The sequence below is a fragment of the Neofelis nebulosa genome, chromosome 18, assembly GCF_028018385.1.
Source record: "Neofelis nebulosa isolate mNeoNeb1 chromosome 18, mNeoNeb1.pri, whole genome shotgun sequence".
NCBI lineage: Eukaryota > Metazoa > Chordata > Mammalia > Carnivora > Felidae > Neofelis > Neofelis nebulosa.
The window spans coordinates 35,888,345-35,907,993 of NC_080799.1; the positions used below are offsets into that span (position 1 = coordinate 35,888,345).

General features: G+C 57.8%; 1 protein-coding gene across 1 annotated transcript in view; it reads left to right on the forward strand.

Annotated features, from left to right (window-relative positions):
* Window positions 1–19,649, forward strand: part of LOC131500959 (uncharacterized) — a 139,641-nt gene that overhangs the window by 91,124 nt on the left and 28,868 nt on the right. Inside the window, 8 exon segments of the mRNA XM_058710564.1 lie at window positions 5,924–6,131; window positions 8,738–8,904; window positions 10,128–10,240; window positions 11,306–11,381; window positions 14,604–14,741; window positions 16,040–16,202; window positions 18,305–18,426; window positions 19,045–19,185. Of these exon segments, the coding sequence (XP_058566547.1) occupies window positions 5,924–6,131; window positions 8,738–8,904; window positions 10,128–10,240; window positions 11,306–11,381; window positions 14,604–14,741; window positions 16,040–16,202; window positions 18,305–18,426; window positions 19,045–19,185 (1,128 nt within the window).

Genomic DNA, 19,649 nt, shown 5'->3' on the forward strand with positions numbered 1-19,649 from the left:
GGCCATGGGGAGGGTGTAGACAGAGCCGTAGCATAAGAAGCAGCCACGGGTGCCGCAAACAAGCCAGGGGGGAGGAGAAACCCAAGGGGAAGGGGTCCCAGGGGCCTGGGAGGAAGACCTTCCCAAGAGGAGGGAGGGGTTGACAGGGCCCAATGCCTGTCTGGCCGGGGCATGTCAAGGCCCATGCTGGAGAGGCCACCTTTGACGTCAGGAAGCACCAGACTGAATCGTGGCTCTGTTCCCTTGTCTCTGCGTGGCCTTGAGCAAATCATGGCTCCTCTCTGAGCCTCAGTTTTATCAAAATGGGATTAAAGACCCCTGCTCTCAGGATCAGATAAAACAGCAGACATTGGCTGCCCAGCCCTGCCCGGGGCACAGTGCAGGCCCGGGGAATGGCGGTGTCTTTTTCTGCCATGCGCTAGGGTGAGGAGCCCAGAAACACTCTGTGTTCCCTCTTGCAGCCAGTTTTCTGGAAGGTTCCTCTGTCAGGAGCAGATGTTTGGGTCCACGTGGGAGGATGGCCAGGGGAAGAGGGGGAGAGCTGCTGAAAAGTCAGTTCTCCAGCTCCTGTGGTTGCCAGACTCTTGGGCAGGTTGACTTGTAAGACTTGGTTCCGTTGGCTGCAAACAAATAGGATCCCTGGTGGTTTGGGGGAGGAGGGAGGCCCGAGAGAGAAGTTCATCACATGGCCGAGAGCTACAGACCTGGGACCTTTGAGATGTGTCTGCAGACATAGGACCTTTGAGAACTTGATCAAAGTCACAAACCCTCTCCTAGGAAGGAGTTCCCACCCCATTTTGCAGCCGGTTCGTGGGAGAGGCATTAGGACTCCCGATGCCTGCTTTGAGCCGTGTCTTGGTGAAGAGCCCTGCTTCTGTGTCTCTTTAAACCCCTCCAGGCCCCGGGGGTCCTGGGCCGAGTCAACAGCTCCGGCTACGTCGAAGTCAGCTCTGTGGCTGCGGACGCCCGGGCGCTGGTCGCAGTGGACAACAGCATTTTGCGGGCGCTGCTCATCTTCAAGACTGCCGAGGTGAGGGCACGGGGATAGCGGGTGCCTGGGGCGGCCTGGGAAGGGGTCCTGGGGCCCGAGGAGAAGCACCGGCCACCCTCCTAGCTCCAAAGAGGCCCCAGGGGATGAGAGCATCAGGACCCATAATTGGAGGAAAGCCTTCAGTTCCCTGGCCTCGTGGCCCCCCACTTTTCTTTTGCTTGTTTGCTTTAAAAAAGAGTTTTGGGGCACCCAGGTGGCTCAGTCGGTGAAGTGGCTTGACTCTTGTGGTTCAGGTCGTGATCTCACGGTTCATGAGTTCAAGCCCCGCGTCAGGCTCTGTGCTGATAGTGTAGAGCCTGCTTGGGATTCTCTCTCTCTCTCTCTCTCTCTCTCTCTGCCCCTCCCCTGCTCACACACTCTCTCACTTCCTCTCTCTCTCAAATTAACTTAATAAATTTTTCACAAGTTTTCTTGAAGTACAACATAAGTACTGTAGGAAAGCACAGAGATGCAAATGCTCAGCTTGGTGAAATTTTCACAAACCAACCACCACCTACCTCGAAGCACAGAATGTGAGCAGAGCCCAGAAGCCGCCTCTGGCCCCATTCCTCTTACCCGCCACCAAGAGTCCCCACAAACATGAGTTCTTGAATGTCACATCTGCGGAAGCACACCCATGTTCCTCTTCACGTCCGCCCCCTTTGGTTCAATGTTAAGCTTGTGGGATTCGCCCATGCTGCACTCGTTGATTTTTTCCTTTTTCACTGCTCGATAGTATTCCCTGCTGCGCACACATCACGATTCATCCGTCCGTCCTACTGGTTAGCTTTTGGGTGGTGTCCTCTTTTGACTGACCATCGTATCCATCAATCATGTCCTTATTTTTATTTTGTCTTAAATTTTTTTTATTGTGGTAACATTTACATAAATTGTACCATCTTGGGGCACTTGGGTGGCTCAGTGACTTGGACATCTGACTTCAGCTTAAGTCATGAGCTCACAGTTTGTGGGTTCGAGCCCCACGTTGGGCTCTATGCCGACAGCTCAGAGCCTGGAGCCTGTTTCAGGTTCTGTGTTTCTCTCTGTCCCTTCCCCACACTCACACACTCTCAAAGATAAGTGAATAAACATTAAAAAAAATTTTTTTAATTTATCTTCTCAACCATTTTTAAGTACACATTTCAGTGATTTTCAAAACACTCACACTGTTGCCAACCTGTCTCTATTACACACGGACTCCCCTGCCAGCCCCTGGCAACATACTTTCTGTCTCTGAGGACCCCACCTACCTCGTCTAGGTGGAATCATACAGTACGTCTCTTTGTGACCGGCTCTTTTCACTGAGCATCATGTTCTCAGGGTTCATCCATGTTATTGCAGGTGACAGAATGCCCTTCCTCTGTTGGGTGCCTGGGTGGCTCAGTCCGATAAGCGTCCGACTCCTGATCTCGGCTCAGGTCACGATCTTACACTTCTTGAGATTGAGCCCCACGTCAGGCTCTGCACTCTCAATGCGGAGCCTACGTGGAATTCTCTCTCTCTCTCTCTCTCTCTCTCTCTCTCTCCCCTGCTTGCTTTCTCTCTCTCTCAAAATAAATAAGCTTAAAAAAGAAAAAAAATTCCCTTCCTTTCTAAGGCTAAGTAACTACCCCATGGTGTGGATAGACCACATTTTGTCTGTCCGTCATCCGTCAGCTGACCCTCGGTTTGGTCCCACCCTTTGGCTAATGTGCATCTGCTACTTTGAATGTGGATGTGCAAGTGTCCTTTCAAGGCCCTGCTTTCCGTCCTTACGGACGCGAGTGTCCAATTTTGGCCTCTTACGGGTAGTGCTGCTTCATGCACACACACACTTGTGCTCGTGTTTTGGTGAGCACGCACGGGGTGGAATTGGCGGACCGCGGGCTGTGTGCAGGTAAAATCACCTGTTGGGTTGTTGTGCGAACCAGCTGGCCTTCCCAGAGCTCCCGGGGAGAGCTGCTAACCGCTCCTTAACTTAAAAGTCCGGGCCGTCCTCAGCCCGGGCACGTTGTGTGCGCTCACCCATGTGAGCAGCTCCCTCGCCGGTCCTCCAGTGAGCACCATTCTGGATGTCACGGGAGTTTTCCTTCGGGCCCCTGATGTTTTTTCTTTCTGCTGCATCCCAGCCTGCAAGGCGTGTCCTTCCCAAACATCCGGCGGGTCCTTCCCTGTGCCTCGCGGAAGCCCTTTCTCTCTCAGGTTCCTCTCCCGGGTCCACCCCTCGCCCCGGGATTTTTTTTTTTCCTTGCCACTTACTTTATGTCAGGCATCCTAGATGTACAGACTGCTTTCGGTGTAAATCCCCCCAACTTTTTCTACGGTGCCCCAGCCACCAGGGAGGGGGACAGAAGAGGCTTGGTGTAACGTTGGAGTGGTTTGTTCCCCCCCCCACCCCCCACCCCCACCCCGTGAGAGAGTCTGGCCACCTCCCAGGCGGCGAGTCTCTTTCCCTTGCTCTGCTGCAGAACCAGCAGGAGCACGACCTGCCCCAGCCCCGCCCCTCGGGTCTCCCAGCCCCGCCCCTCGGGTCTCCCAGCCCATGTCCTGCTGCAGCTGGCCACCGAGAGGCAGGGGCCCCGCTACAGAGGCACCCTGAAGGTCGGAGTGGACGGCAGACAGGTGTGGGGCTCTGCTGGCGGGGCCTCCGAGAGCTGGCGGCGGGAAGGGGGGGGCGGGGACAGCCCGGTGCGGTGGCCCAGCTCACAGCCGTCCATGCCGACAGGTGTCCGAGGAGCTGACGTTCACTCGGCAGCCAGAGCGCATCTCCCTGGAGTACACCCTCCAGCACGACGTCCCCATGCTGCGGACGCTGCGAGTTGAGGACACGCTGGGCCTGCGGGTAAGCCTCGGTGCTCGTGGAAACCCACAGCCGTGTGCCCTCCTTCATTCAGCAAATGTCCTTGGACGTGTGGTGGAGGGCAGGGGTGTGGAATAGACTCAGACTTCCCTCCGAGTCTCGGTCTTCTCATCTGGGAAGTGGGGATAGCCCCCTCTTCCCTAGCCCAGCCGCAGCCCCGGGACCATTACCCATTCTCGTTTTCCAAAATCTCCCTGGGACCCAGCGCTCGTCCTTGACCCCCTTGTTACCCGTGTCCGCTCGCACTGCCTGGGGGGGCTGGCCCGGTGTCTCACATCAGTGCTGTCTCTGAGTCTCTCTCCCTCCTCTGGATTCACCTGCGTGTGTAGCTTCACTTGGCTGCCGGGCGGGCACCGCCCGCCCCTCCCGTTTGCCCCTCTCGGCCAGCGGCCCCTTGTCCCTTGACCGGCGGCGGTCAGACCCTTGGTATCATCCTTCATCCCGTGCCACTCACACACCAGACGCACCTCTCACGGGAACTGCCGGCGTATGCCCCCCCAGTATACCCGGAGCCCGACCCCTTCTCCCCACCTCCAGCTTTGTCACCTGCTCCAGGCCCCCTCAGGTCACACCCGGGTTCTAGCCACCTAGCTGGGCTCCCTGCTCCCACCGTGGCCCCCGTGGTCTCCACCTAGAGCCCTTCTAAGTCAGACACCAGCCCGGCGCCAGAAAGCTTCGTGCCAGGATCTGGCCTGTCCCCTCTCTGGGCTCACCCGCTATGGCTGCCCTTGCGGACTTTCTTCGGGCCACGCTGTCCGAGCCCTGTACTCAAACTGGCAGGTCCTCCTTCCCTTCCGTGCCCCCTGCCCGCCTCTGGCTTCCCCGGGTCTTTGTGCACATGTCCTTTCTCCAGTCTTCCCTGCACAGACCTGCCCTGGTCGATGTCACCCCCACCCTGGCTGCGTAGACCCGCCCTGGTCGACGTCACCTCCCCGCGTAGACCACGCGGGTCCACGTCACCCCCCCCTTTCCCTCCCCGCGTAGACCTGCCCTGATCGATGTCAAACCGCCCCCCCCCCTGCCGGGCGTAGACCCACGCGGGTTGACGTCACCCCCCACACCCCCTGCATAGACCGCCCTGGTCAACATCACCTCCCCCACCCTCCCCACGTAGACCCGCCCTGGTCGACGTCACCCCCCCACCCTCACCCTCTGCCCAGAATGTGCTCTTGTTTTCCCTCTGGTGCACAGAACGTGTGTAGCCAGATGGGTGGGGTTTCCCTGCACAATTTGCTGGCTCGCTTTCCCTGCACGTGGATGTGTTCCCCCCCACGCCGAGCCCCACAGTTGGGTTTTCATGGAGGCTTCATCACGTAGGCATGTTGGGTCATTAACTCAATCCCCAGCTCCTCCACCCCTCCTCAAGGATGGGGGGCCGGGGCTGAAGGTTCCAGCTTCTAACCAAGGCTCAGTCTTCCTGGTGGCCGGCCCTCTCCAGGAGCCCCCCAGAGGTCACCTTGTTAGAACACAAGGCGCTTCTCTTGCTCAAGAGATCACAAGGGATCGGGGCGCCCGGGTGGCTCAGCCAGTTAAGCCTCTGACTCTTGATTTCGGCTCAGGTCATGATCTCGCGGTTTGTGAGATCGAGTCCCACATCAGGCTCCATGCTGACGGTGCAGAACCTGCTTGGGATTTTCTCTGTCTCTGTCAATCTCTCTCTCTGCCCCTTCCCTACTCATGCTCTCTCTCAAATAAATAAGCGTTTAAAAAGTAGACTTCAAATGGTAAGTATTACGTGTATTTTACCACAGTAAAAAGTTTACAAAGCACATGTACCTTTGGAAGGTTTTAGGCAGGGCGGGAGCTCTGTGCCCATGTGGCCTACCTGAGCCATCGCAGTTCTAAGAGCCCCTCCTCTTAATAGATACTCTTCAACCAGCAAGCCCCACCCGGCAAAACAGCACCTGAAACTCTGCTCCTCCTTAAACCTGCTCCTGCAGGGGGGCCTCTGTTCCTCCCAGCCTGGCGCTGTGGGTTTCCCGGATCCAGGGGGAGCTGGGCCGGGCTGACTTCCCGGCACAGGGTGAGGCGGCCTCTCCTCCGTGTCATTCCAGGCCGCTGTGGAGGTTCCTGGCCGCGGCTCCAGCTTTGAGCATTCCGGACGCATCTTGGCGGGGTCCACCTCCCTGAGCTACTCCGTGAGCTGCTGTCGCCGTGCTGGGCACCTGGAACTTGCTGGCTGGAGCGAACACAACAGCGTGACCCTGCTGCGGGCCGGACTCCCGCGCAAGGCCCGCCTTAGCGCCAGGCTGCAGACGCTCGGTAAGGCGCCCAGGGCCCTGCCCCGAGACCCAAGAGCCGGCTTCCCCCGGCCCGGAGCCTGCCCGCCAGTCTCGGGTGCGCTGAGACCCCCTCGGGCCCAGAGTGGTCCTGAGCTCCAGAACCAACCGGGACATCCTTGCCCGATTCCCTGCGAGCATGCGCTCCTTTCCCAGACCTGCCAAGGCAAAGCACCACAAGCTGCATGGCCTGAAACCACAGATGCTTGTTCACTGGCGGTCCTGGAGGTCAGAGGTCAGAGCTCAGGTGTCAGCAGGGCCACCCTCCTGCCCAAGGCTCTCTGGGGACAGTCCTTCCTTGCCTCTCCACCCAGCCGTTCCCCGGCTTGTGGCCACATCCCTCACATCTGTCTGTGCCTCTTTTCTTGGGGACACCAGATGCTGGATTCGGGCTCCCCCCTACTCCAGCACGACCTCATGCCAGCACGATGACCTCTGCAGAGACCTTGTTTCCAAATAAGGTCACGCTCATTGGCACTAGTGGCTGCGACTTCAACTTAATTTTTAGGGGGAAATGGTTTAACTTCTAACGGAGGGGGAAGGGAAGGTAACGGTAATAAGAGCCAGTGTCGATCGAGTGATTACTGCGTATACACCAGGCAGGCTCTCTACACACAGGAGCTCACCGGGTCTGCTCAGCCATCCAGTCACACCAGGGAAAGTTAAAGCCCACAGTGGGGCCTCTGAGCCCTCAGGATCCACACACTCATCTCACTGACAGCGACTTCTGGCCCCTACTGACTTTACTCCTCGCTATTCTTCAGACACGTCGGGCTTGCTCCTGCCTCAGGACCTTTGCACAGGCTGTTCCTCTGCCTCGAAGGCTCTTCCCCTGCATATGTGCTTGACTCAGTCCCTCACCTCCTTCAGATATTTTTCATAAGTCATCTCCTCCATGAGTCCTTTCCCACCCACCCTGTTTATTTGTACCCCCACCTCTCTCTAGCTCATTCCATCCTTTTCCTGGCTTGGTAGCTCTAACATACCATATAACATACTTACTAAACACCTTCGTTTCTCATTGCCTGTCTTCTGCCCACCCACGCTAGGATGTGTACTCCACAAGGACCCAGGGATGATTTTTACCTGTTCTGCAGAGTGGAGTGGAGTGGGTGTTCAATTAAACATCTGTTGAATGAAGTCATGAACATATGAGGTAGAGATTAGTCACTGCCCCCATTCTGCAGAGAAGGATGGAAACTCAGGTTGAGTCACGTGTCCCAGGCCACACAGCTGTTGAACATTGAGATCAGGACTTGAATCCGGGCAGTGTGACTCCAGAGCCACTGTCTGACCACTATGTAGATTGCAGAGAACGGGTCCTTGGTGGCTCCCCTGTCATTTGGGCCATCTTCTTTTCTGTCCTTGGCTCTCAGCCCGCTATGGGCTGAGTGGGAACCTGGAACAGACAGAGAGGGACTGACCTCACAGACTGCTCTGAGGAAGGGTTTACTGGGGTCGTGGCGGGTAAATGACGGGACAGTTGTTCCAGGATGACCGGTTCCTGGCCCTTGAGAAACCTGGTATGGCCGCCTGTAGCCGCGGAAACTTCTCACCTGTGCACTGCTGTCCATGTTTAACTGTCCCAACCCCTTAGGGGGTGTTTTCTGCCTGGTATTAACATTCTTGGTGTCCCCGAGGGTCTGAAACATGCCCAGGCGTGGAGATGGGGGCCCCTTCAGATGTGTGTCCCCTCCTCTTCGGGCCCCCTACACAGCAGGTGCATGTGGTTAAACACCGCATCAGGTGAGGACAGGAACGCTTCCTGAGGTCTGTGTGCCCCCCGGGTGTTTTCAGGTGTGTTACCTCCACGAATCTTGGCATCATCACTAAACCGAGGCTTAGGGCCACCTTGTCCACATCTGCCAAAAGCGCCACCTGCGCTGATGGGCCCACAAGGCTGGCGATGGCCTGGGCCAGGGGTCACAGGCTGGGGCTGTGGGGTGCATGGCCCAGGAAGCTGGCCTCTGATGTAGACTAGGCCTCATGCACTTACCCTGGGTAAGTATTTTCTGATGGAGCAGGAGGAGTCTAAGTCCAAAAAGGAGAAGAAGAAAGCTTCTGGATTCTCCTTGTCCAGAGGGTTTTTTTCCCCCTGCTTGCTAAGATGAGGCATGGTCCAGCTGGGCACCATGAGCACCATGAGAGGTTCCTGGATGGGTGGAAAGAGCGGGGCCCCTCCAGTCTGGGCCAGGCAGGCTGCAGGTTGGAATCATTTGATAGTGATTGGATGTTTGATAAACCTGGAGGGAAGTATTCTTCTGTTCCCTTGGCAAGCCCTGGACCCCGGGGGTGTGTCCAGGGGTGCTAAGTGCTGGGGATGGGCCCGGGGAAAAGTAAAGGCCCTGCCCTCGAGGGGCTGACCCTCCCTAGGCGGGGAGCATGAGGGGTTGGCGGGGACAGTGCGAAGTGTCAGTTTGGCAGCCAGCCCAGGAGGAGGAGAAGCCAGGCCGAGATCCCCGGGGGCAGGTGGGGGCCGCCTCTTGACGTCCCGGTGGCTCAAAGCAAGAAGGCTTGCCTGGGGTTCATGCCCCCTGAGAAAGGAGGCAAACTGAACCCTTAGCAGCCTGTGCCCTTCTCTGCCCTTAGAGACCCAGACCGAGGCCAGCGTGGCCCTCCACGGGGGGGATGGTGGGGTCAGCGTGGACGTGGCAATGTTGGTGGCCTGGCCGATGGACGGCACTCTGGAGCTGATGGTGAATGCCAGCCACGCGGTACCCGCTCTCCGGGGGCTGGGCCTGCCCTTCGCCAGCCGGGTGAGACGTGGGTCCCCCCACCTCCACGCCGGGCCGGTCTCCCCCCAGGTCTACCCACTCCATCCGGTTCCCAGCCTGCGCCAGGCCCGCTGTGTGCACGACCGACCGTGCTCTCTCTCTCTGTATCTCTCTGGCACTTCCCAGTCGGTGAAGGCTGTTGGTGACACTGACCGCTGGAACCCGTGTCTGCTCAGCCGTCTTTGTGTTTGCAGCCCTGGGGCGTGTGGACGGGCCTCCTGCGGCCCGAGTTCCAGCTCCCCGCCCTGCGTGCTTTTTTGCCCCTTCCGGTCTTGCGTTCAGGTGAAAGCCCAGCTTTGGTCTGTGGAGCACCGGGGTGCTCAGCGCCGGGGTTTTCTGTGCCGTGACTCCTTTCCTCCTCCTGACACCCCGTGAGAGGCGGGCGGCAGAGTCCTTAGGAATCTCGGCTCTGGGAGTCAGATCCCAGCTCTGATGCCTGCGGGCTGTGTGGCCCGGGGCAGGTTCCTTAGCCTCTCTGTGCCCTCAGTCTCACGAAATGGGGGTGATACTTGTGCTGATAGCACGGGGTTGGGGAGCACGGGGAGAGTTCGCATCACTTACACCTGGTGGAGCAGTTGGCTTAGAAGCTTTGGCTGCGCTGTGATGGTGAGTCGCCGTCATCACTGTCTCCGGGTCACACGTGAGAGGGTATGCCACCTGCCCAAGGTCATGTGGCAAGCGGGCAGCCAAAGGGACTCTGGCTGGCAGCTGGGCCCCTTGCCATGCTGCCCTCCCACATCTGGGAAGAAGAACCTGCTGTGGCCCCGCGAATGGGGTCAGGCTCCGGCCACTGCCCCTTGGCACAGAGTTGCCTTTCCCGGCTGGGCCCTCTGGCTGCCCGGCGAGTCACTGGCACATTCCAGAAGCGTCTTGTTTTCGATTAGCAGCACGTCCCCGCCCCCACTCCACTCTGCCCCGAGGAGAGGCTGTTCCCAGAGGCCCTGTCACCCCTCATGCAGGGGGTCTTTGTCACTGGACCCCCCCAACTGAGGGACCCTGGTTCCTGCTCCCTCTGACTTCATCTAAACCCCCTTTTCTTGGTCTCGGGCCCCGTGGTGGGGAGACGTGGTGGGGCTCATTTTCTGCTGGCGTCCGGGGATGCAGGCCTGGTGGGGTGCACTGTGGGCTGCAGAGTGGGGCCTGGCTTGGGAGGGTCCTCGGGCCCCCCGTTCCCCCCCATACCTCACAGCCTGCTGCTTCCTCAGCTCGTGTTCCAGAAGCTCTGGGCAGAGGGACAGATGCACTCTTCCCTGCAGCTGACCTGTGATTCTCAAGCCAGCCCGGTCCTTGACGTGCGTGGCCAGAGCCAGGTGCTCAGGTGAGGGGCTCCCTGCCACTCTGCCCGCCCCCCTCCCCCACCGAGCAGAGAGGGATGGGTGAGGGGGAGAGAGCAGCTGGGCCCCTACCGCGTGCTGACCTCTAACCCCCAGCGCCTCCTTGAACCCTCCCCACAGCCCCACTGCACAGATGTGGAAAGAAAGGCTCAGAGAAGCATAGCAACCTGCCCAAGGCCACACAGCTCATAAAATAGCCTTGGCCTTTGGGGGGCAGGACACAGATGAGGAGTTCCTGGTCCCACAAACTAAATGCATCCTAGGCCTCAAATTCAAATTAGTCATTGTTAGAGCTCTTCAGTCTGGGGACCTGCCGGGTGGCTGGCCCGGTGCCCGGTGGCCTCGCGCATGTATGAAGTCGGGGGGCCACCAGGCTCCAGCCCCCGTACCAGGTCGCCGAAGGGTGACTGTGCCCGCCCAGGGTCATGGGGCCACGTCTGGGGAAATTTCTGGTTGTTGTAGCTGGGGAGCTACTGGCTTCTAGCGGGCAGAGGCCAGAGATGCTGCTACATGCACACGTCAGCCCACAGCCACAAGTGACACCACGGTGTGGCCGAGCCACCAGGAAGGGGCAGCAGCCTGGAGCTCACAGCACTGGGCCGCCATGAGCACCTGGGCCTGGAGGGGCCAGGGGAAAGCGTGCCGTGTGCACTCGGCTGCCAGGAGCGAGCCCACGTTTGAAATGCTGCCATCTAGACCCTGCTGAGGCTTCCACCGGCCAAACCCGAGAGGGCCTATTGATGGGCCCGCCGAAGACACTCAGCCCGGCACCGCTATAGCTCATTATGCTGAGGGGGAAACTGAGGCTCACAGAGGGTAATTGAGGAACTTTCCCCGGCCAGCACCCGACACAGACCGGGCGGGGATGGAAATGCGTGTCACCTGACCCGGCACCACGCGGCCCTTGGGCCTGGGGCGTGCGAACGCCCCCCACCGGCCCCCGGCCAGGTTCCTGGATCTCCTGCCCTCTGCTGGGGAGGTTGGCCTGCCCTGACCAGCCGTGGGCGCCCTCGTGCCCAGCCTCAGGCACACTCTGTCCTTCCTTCCAGCAAAGAGCTGCAGCTCTCCGGCCGGCACCGCCTCCCTGGCCTTCTGGGCTGCTGTCCCCGCACAGCCTCAGCCAAGGTAACTGTGCCCAGCCGCCCCTGAGCCCTGACTGCTTCTAGATGCCCTGCCGAGGTGGGAGGGGGCCCTGCCGGGGACCGTAACCTGTCCACATGTGTCCGCAGGCCCATGGCAGGCCCCTGTGGGCTGCCCTCAGAAACCACTGGCTCCAGCTTTCCCAGACACCCCCAGGCTCACATTCCTGGGCCGGGCCTGCAGCCCCCTGCTGAGCCCACGAGACCCTGGGGAGCGGGGGAGGCCCGCCTGCCGGGGGCCTGGCACCGGGACCACCTCACCGGCCTGGCAGGCTCCCGACAGCTGGGTCGAGTGGCACAGGCCTTGGAGCTGAGGCAGCAGTGCCACCCGGGTGCCCTGTCTTGTTCCCACGGCCCAGGCTCTCTGTGTCTCTTCCCGCCCTTGTCCGTGAATCCCCTTTTCACCCAGGACCCCCAGGACAGCCCCTGGTCACGCATCTGGCCTGCGCGTGGCATTTGGGGGTCCTGGGGGTAGACAGCAGGCCCAGGCTGGTGTGCCCCCCTCCCTCCATTACCATTACCATTACCTGTTTCCCTGTCTGCAAGTCTTCCCCAAATCAGAAGCTTCTGGAGGGCATACCCGACCCAGGGCCCAGCACACAGTAGGTGCTCTGGGAAAGATGTTGACTGATGGAATGAGTGATCGGTTGTTACATTTGCCGACTGGTCACTTCGCCATCCTGGCAGCCACCCGGTTTTGTTAAGTGCCCTCCCTGCCCGGGGCTCGGCCGCCTCTGTTTGCAGAGCCCCTACCGTGTGCCAGGCCCCGTCCTGGTGCGCTCACATGATGTCAGTGCTCCCCAAGCTTCGTTGCAGCTGTACGATCCATCAGGGAACCTCTTGTTCCCCCGACCCCAGTCTTTGTTTTGTATACTTTCCAATCTGTAGAAAAGTTACTGTGGGACAGTGAACATTCCCCAGTTGTTAATATCCTGCCAAAACTTTCTGTTTATACTTATGTGTTATATATATTTGTATATTCACACACACGCATACATTTTCTTCTGTGCAATTAAGAGATGATACAGACATGTTTCTGGACACATCATACCTCTTTACTTCTAAATACTTCAGTGAGTGTTTCCTGTTAAAAGTCTATTTTCTTGTATAACACAGTGTAAGTACAAAACTCAGGAAATTTAACATGATGTAGTAATATTATGATTTAATATGTAGTCTGTAATAAAATTTCCTAGTTACTCCAATAATGTTCTTTCAAGCTGGGTTTTTAAAAAATTTGTTTGTTTTTAGTTTCTTTTAAATCTAGGACCTTCTGCAGGATCACCAGGGGTGCTTAGTTGTTCTTTTTGATTTCTTAATTTGGAACAGAGGTCTGCAGACCTTAGGAGCCAGATAGTAAATATTTTCGCCTTTAAACCCAATATGGTCTGTGTTGCAATGCTCAGTGCTGTCACTGTAACAAAAAAGCAGCCATGGACAATATGTAAATAAATGGGTGTGGCTGTGTTACAATAAAACTTTATTTACACAATCAAGTGGTGAGCCAAATTTGGCCCAAAGTGGACACCTGATCTAGAAATTTTTCTCCTGCCCAGTACCTATTCCCCCCGCCAATATTTTTACTATTAACCTTTCCAGACACTGGAAAATGAAAGCAATTTTGTAGTGAACATCCACATACCCAGTGCCTAGATTTCCTTACTCCTGGTTCACTCCTCTTGCTTTATCAGATAGCTCCCCATCCAGCTGAGTTTTTGACACATTTCAAAGTAAGTTGCAGAGGTTGATACACTTCCCCCTAAGCAGGAAAAGCCCTGCACTGACAGTTGTGAAGTTTCCAGGCAGTTATTTTGCAAAACTCCTCCGTCGGGATTTGTCAGACTCTTTGTTCAAGATGAGATCTGGGTTGAATGTTTTGACAGGGTACTGCTAATCCGCAGAGCTCTTCAAAAATACCAGTTTGGGGGCACCTGGGTAGCTCAGTCATTTGAGCATCCAACTCTTCGTTTCAGCTCAGGTCATGATCCTGGGGTCATGGCATCAGGCCCCACATCGGGCTCTGCACTGAATGTGGAGCCTGCTTAGGATTCTCTCTCTCTGTCTGCCCTCCACCCCTGCTTGCAAGCAGGCTTTCTCTCTCTTGCTCTCTCTCTGTGTCTCTCTCAAAGAAAATACATTTTATTTATTTATTTTTTCAACGTTTTTTATTTATTTTTGGGACAGAGAGAGACAGAGCATGAACGGGGGAGGGGCAGAGAGAGAGGGAGACACAGAATCGGAAACAGGCTCCAGGCTCCGAGCCATCAGCCCAGAGCCTGACGCGGGGCTCGAACTCACGGACCGCGAGATCGTGACCTGGCTGAAGTCGGACGCTTAACCGACTGCGCCACCCAGGCGCCCCAGAAAATACATTTTAAAATACCAGTCTTTCCACCCTGTTCCCAGAGGTTCTGTTTTTACAAGCGGCGGGTAGGAACCCAGAATCTCTATCTGTGGCTAATGCACTAAGTGATTCTGTGGTGTAGCCAGTCTGGAAGATGGCACATTATTTCATATGCTTTTTGCAGCACATTAATAAAAAGTTTCATCATCCCGGTTATTATCTCCGGCTAGAAAGCAGAGACTCGAGTGGTTAAGGAACTAGCCAGGGGTCATCCACCCCATGTGACAGCCGTGGAGCCAGAATGGGCATCTGCTGTCCCTGCCTGTGCCTAGTTCCCTGCGCTAGACTGCCCCCTGCTGTCCACAACACTAATGCAACCACAATTCTTGCCCGATGGCCCCGGGATAGTAGCTGCCTTCAAGTGCGTGTTACAGCTCGAAGGGCTTGGAGAGGTGGTTGTCATGGGCACACCTGGTAGCCTCGGCCGGGCCTCAGGACCCTCATCTCCTCAGACTTCGTCCAGCCCAGGAAGCTGCAGGTGTCTTGGGCCCAACCCTACAGCCTGGAGCCGGGATCCACCTGAACGTTCCATCAGAAACCAATGGGGCAGGCACCTGGGTGGCTCAGTGGTTTGGCGTCCAGCTTTGGCTCAGGTCACGTTCTCACAGTTGGTGGGTTCAAGTCCTGCGTTAGGCTCTGTGCGGACAGCTCGGAGCCTGGAGCCTGCTTTGGCTTCTGGGTCTCCCTCTCTCTCTGCCCCTTTCCCACTCATGGTCTGTCTCTCAAAAATACATATTAAAAAAAATTTAAAAAAAAAATAAAGGAAACTAATGAGGAAATCTCTCCCCTGCTTCTCTGACCCAGCTACAGTATTCCGAGCATGAGGCCGAGAGCGCGATTTTCGTGGCGGTAGAAGAGCATCATTTCCACGTGGGCACCAGGGTGGTGACCGCGAAGGCCAGTGTCACCAACATCATCAGGCTGGAACAGACCTTCCCCCAGGTGCATGGAGGGCAGCCGGGGCCAGCTGGGGGGGCTCTTGGGGCGGCCCTTCGAGAAAAGAGGAATTGTCACGGGCTGTGAAGTAGGCGAGACTCGCTGGAATGGATCGGCAGCTGGTCTCTGTGTCTGTCCCTTCCTCCCTGTGTCCTTCCCTTGCACGTTATTTATTGAGCCCCTACTAGGGTCCAGGACAGGCAGGTCCTAGAAGCAGAGGACATCGCCTGGAATAGGATTGGTGGATCCTTCCTCTCATCCCGTGTCCATCCGGTGGGGCGATTGACCCCCCCCCAAATTGCATTAATAAGTAAGAAAATACTCCAGATGGTGATACATGCTATAGAGAAAAGAAAATGGGGTGATAGCGGGGGAGCTCTTTAGGGGGCCAGGAAACCCTCACAAAGAAGCTGACATTTGAGCTAGCCCCAGATGACAAGCAAGTGTTGGCCGTCTGAAAATCTGGTGGAAAGGCCTTCCAGGCAGAGGGAAGAGCACATACAAAGGTCCTGGGGGCAAGAATGAGTTGGGATGTTTGAGGAGTGGCCACCGGGCTGGAGCAGAGTGGGGGAGTATGGATGCGGTAGGAGGTCGTAGGGGTCCGATCGATTGTGTAGGCTCCTGGCAAGCCTCACGGAGGAGTTTGGATTTAGTTCTCTGTGAAATTGGAAGCCTTTGAGGATGTGGTCCAAGCGATGATTTCAGACCCTTCCGGCTGCTGTGTGGGGAGGGACCTACAGGGGGCAGCAGAGACAGCAGGGAGGAAGCGGCTGTCCTCCGCAGGGCAGGGAGTAACGGGGGTCTTGCATCAGGGTGGAGCAGTTAACTTCCTCCCCCGATGCTCAGCACTGGGTCTGGAACATGATGCCTGCTCACTGAGTGTTTGAGGAACCCTTGCTGCAAACCACAGCAGCTCCCACGTGGCAGTGCCCGCAGGTCAGCCCCGGGCTGGCAGAGGTTGGCCTTGGGACTCTCATCCCGTCTCATAGACGGGGAAACTGAAGCTCAGAGAAGTTAGGGGACTGACCCTGGGCCACACAGCTTGGAAGGGGAGCTGAGAGGTGGTGTCCTTTTTACGGGGCCATGCGGCGTCTTGTGTCGTGCTCCACCCCTCCACCGCGTTGTCTGCCCATCCCCCGGGAGCCTTTGGCTTTCTCGCTTCCTGATGTCTCTGGCAGCCCCGTAAACTGTTGATGCCCCGTGAATGTTCCTTGTCTTTCTTCTTCCGAAAGTGCTTCTTTTCTACCCCAAGCAGCAACACGGACCAGGTTGTCCAGTGACCCGGTGCTGTCTTTCTCTTCCAGTTCAGCACCCTTCCTGGGGAGCTGGTCCTGCAGACCTCGTACGAGAGAGCCCATGGGACCCGCACCCTGCACCAGACACTTCTGTGGGATGACCAGGTGGTGACCCTCCACGGGAGCCTCCCTGCGTCCTTCCCCAGACCTCCAGGGAACCTCAGGCTCCAGGGTGAGTGTCTGAGAGGCTGCTGACGGGGGTGGCCGGTTCTCTCGCTCCACGAACCATCTTCGAACGCTTGCTTAACCCAGATGCTGTTCCAGGCACTGGGGGATCCGTCCGGAAATAAGATGGCCCAGGTCCTTGCCCGCAGGGAGAGAGGCAGTGTGCAGGGATGCGAATGTGAGGAAAAGCCTATCAGAGTGTGAGAGCGAAAAGGGTTTGATTAGGGGGTGTGGGGTTCCTGTGGGTGGGGCAGCCTAGGAAGGCCTGTGTGACGAGGTAATGTCCAAGCTGAGCCCTGAATGATGAGAAGGAGCTGGCTGTGGTGAAGATCTGAGGAGGGGCGTCATGGGGAAAAGGAAAAGCATGTGCAAAGCCTCTGAGGTAGGAATAAGGCTGGAGTGCTAGAGCAACAGCAGCGAGGCCAGAGTGGCCCAAGTGCACTGAAGGGGGAGCGAGCAGTGCAGACAGGCGGGCGGCCCCAGGGACCCCAGCCACGCAGGGTCCCAGCCCGGAGCCCAGAGTTACGGTTCCCCTGAGTGTGATAAGACAGGACGTGTGGAAGGTGGGGCAGCCCCGAGCATTCCCAGGGGGTTCAGAGCTGAGGCTGAGAGTTGGCAGGGGAGGTGAGTGCTGTCCCACAGAAGCCCCAGTGACGGCACCTGCGTCCCCCGAGGTCCTCCAGCAAACAGCCCCCTGGAAGGGACTGTGAGGTCACACAGGCTGTCAGTTTACACAGAACAGAGCCCGACCTGCAGGCCTGCGACACAATGCAGACCCCGGTCCCGGGGCCACCACCTGCTGGGTGGTCTGATGGAATTTCCCCAGGGTCACAGTTGCCACACGTGTGCCCTGCAGGGCAGAAGAAATGCATAGATCCTCCATAAGCTGAGGCAGCGTGCGTGTGTGTGTGTGTGTGTGTGTGTGCGCGCGCGTGCAGAGGGTGTGTGGGTGCGTGCAGGGGGTGTGTGGTTGGGCTGGGCAGCCTGAGGACCCTGCTCTGTGGGTACAGAGCATGGGAGTCAGGGGGTCAGAGTGTGGGAAGAAGGAGGGTTAGGGCTCTGAGTGCGGGGCCCATGAACGTGGTCGGCGTTCTCTAGACTAATGACCTGATGGCTCCTTAAGAAGCACCTAGTGGCACTGTCTCCGGGCACAGCTCCCAGGAGCCTGTGTAGGAACAGCTGGCACCCTTCCAGAGAGTTCAGAGGGCCACTGTCTCCCATGGAGTCTCAGGTGACTCTTGTTCATGGGTCTGAGAAGACAGGGCCAACCGGTGGCCTCACAAGATGGGGTCAAGTGTTGCAAGAGGTCCGGGCAGCTAGACTTAGCCTAGGGGGTGAAGGAAGAAAGTCTAGGGCAGGGAGACTGCCCAGTGTGAGGTCTCAGCTATGGAGATGCCTCCATGTCTCACCCTAGAACAGAATGCGAGTAGAGGCCAGTGGACCGTGGGCCGGGTGGGTGCGGGGCATTCAAAAGGGGCACAGGTCACCCCTGAGTGTGAGGAATGTTGGGTGGCAGGTGGCCCAGGCAGCCTTTGGTGAGTGACAACCGTCCCGAAACTCACTGGTTTCTACCAGAAAGCATCAGGTTGGGCACAGGCTGCTGCTGACCTGGGCTGGGCTCTCCAACTCTCTCGGGGGGCTGGCTCCCGGCAGATCTAGGACCGCCTCGGCTGGAAGATCCAGGTGCTGCCTATGTGCGGTCACCATCCAGCAGGCCAGCTGGGTTCCCTCTTGTGGTACCTGGGCAGGTTCCCAGGGAGCGAGTGGGAGCTGAGGCCTCTCGAAGCTTGGGCTGGGATGTGGCAGCATCCCCTTCCCCAACTCCTATTAATAAGTCTCAAGGCCCAGGTTCGAGGGTTCCACCTCTTGATGCAGGAGGTGCTGAGTCTCCCTGCAAAGCGGGGAGGGGAGATTTGGGGCTCTCACAGGGACGGGGGGGTGGGGGGCGGGTACGTTGAGTGGTGGGTGACCCAGTGAAGGTGTAGTTTCTGAATTTTGTGTGGATTACCTGAGCACGTGGCCCCCAAGTGGCCACCTTGTCCGAGGTGGTCGCTGTGTCTGCTGAGATCCCCCCGGGCCCTCTCCGCCCCTCCCTGTGCCCCCACCCAGTGGAGCTCACGCACCAGCTGCCCCTCTCCCTGCCGCGACACTGCAGTCTCAGACTGTCCTCCGAGCATTCACGACGTGGACGCCGGGACCACCTGGCCGTGGGCTGGGATGGCAAGGACGAGGTGGGTGTCTGGGTTGGAAGGAGACCCCGGGAACTCTACCAGGCTTGTAGGCTGAGCAGGACCCTCGGGGCCCAGGCCTGCCCAAGGAGCCTTACTCGGGCCAACCCAGCTGGTTCCAGGCCCCAAGAGACCGTGGGAAAGGCACGGGGTGGGGAGTGGAACCTGGGTTCCAACCACACCTGAGCGACAACAGGGAAACCAGTGGTGAATGCGCAGGGAAGGCTTATCATGTGCTGGGCACGGCAGCCCCACGTTCCGATGGTGACACTGAACCTCAAGGAGGTATAGTGACTTGTCCGGAGTCACGGAGCTAGTGGAAGGCAGGGCTGCGATTCTAACTCCTTGATGCCCCTGGCCCGTGTCCTCCGTCCTCTGCCCCATCTCTGTCCTCACTGTCCCTGCCTGCTCCTCCCCGGGCCTCAACTTTGTCCTCTGCAAAACGGGCTGAATCTCTCCAAGGGCACCCCCCCACCCCCCCACCCCCGCAGTCCTGGGAGTTTTGTGCTCAGAGCCAGCCGCTCTCATGCCCTTTGACCTTGGAGAAGGTTGTCTGTACAGGGTGGGGAGGGGGATGCCGTTGTGGGCGAGGCCTCGGGCTCAGCCTGTCCCCCTCCCCAGGTGGTGGTCTCCTCCTCTCTGCAGTTGGGGAGGGACAAGCTGGCCGCCCGCCTGGCCCTGGCTCAGCCCTTCAACCTCTCCTGGTCGTGCATGGAGGCCAGCGGCCTTGCTGAGAGCAGGGGTGGCAAGGAGAGCTGGCAGGTGAGTGGGAGCATCCGAGGTGCCTGTCATGTGGTCTTGGGGGTTGGCGAGCTGCATGGCTGAGCTGGGGGTGGGGGGGTGGTGGGCAGGGGGAGAAGGTTCTGCCTGTCTACCGGTGTGAAGGACTCCTCCAGAATCACAGATTCCTGAAATTTGAGACCCTGAGAGGTCCTTTGGTCATTCATTCCTTTATCAGTACTTTATTAAACACCTACTACATGCCAGGTAGTGTGTGAGACCTACAGTGCTGCATTTAAAGAGCTTATAAGCATGTCTGACTCATCATTTATATGCTTGCTTGTTTAGTCAGAAACTGCAGGGGGCTATGGGCAGGGCAGCTCGACTCCTCAACCACCTGGGTGGCCTTGGGCAGCTCATGGACCCTCTCTGAGCCTCAGTTGTTTTAGCTGTGAAACGGAAAACAGTAGACCAGTGTGTGTAGACAGTAGACAGCATGTTCCAGG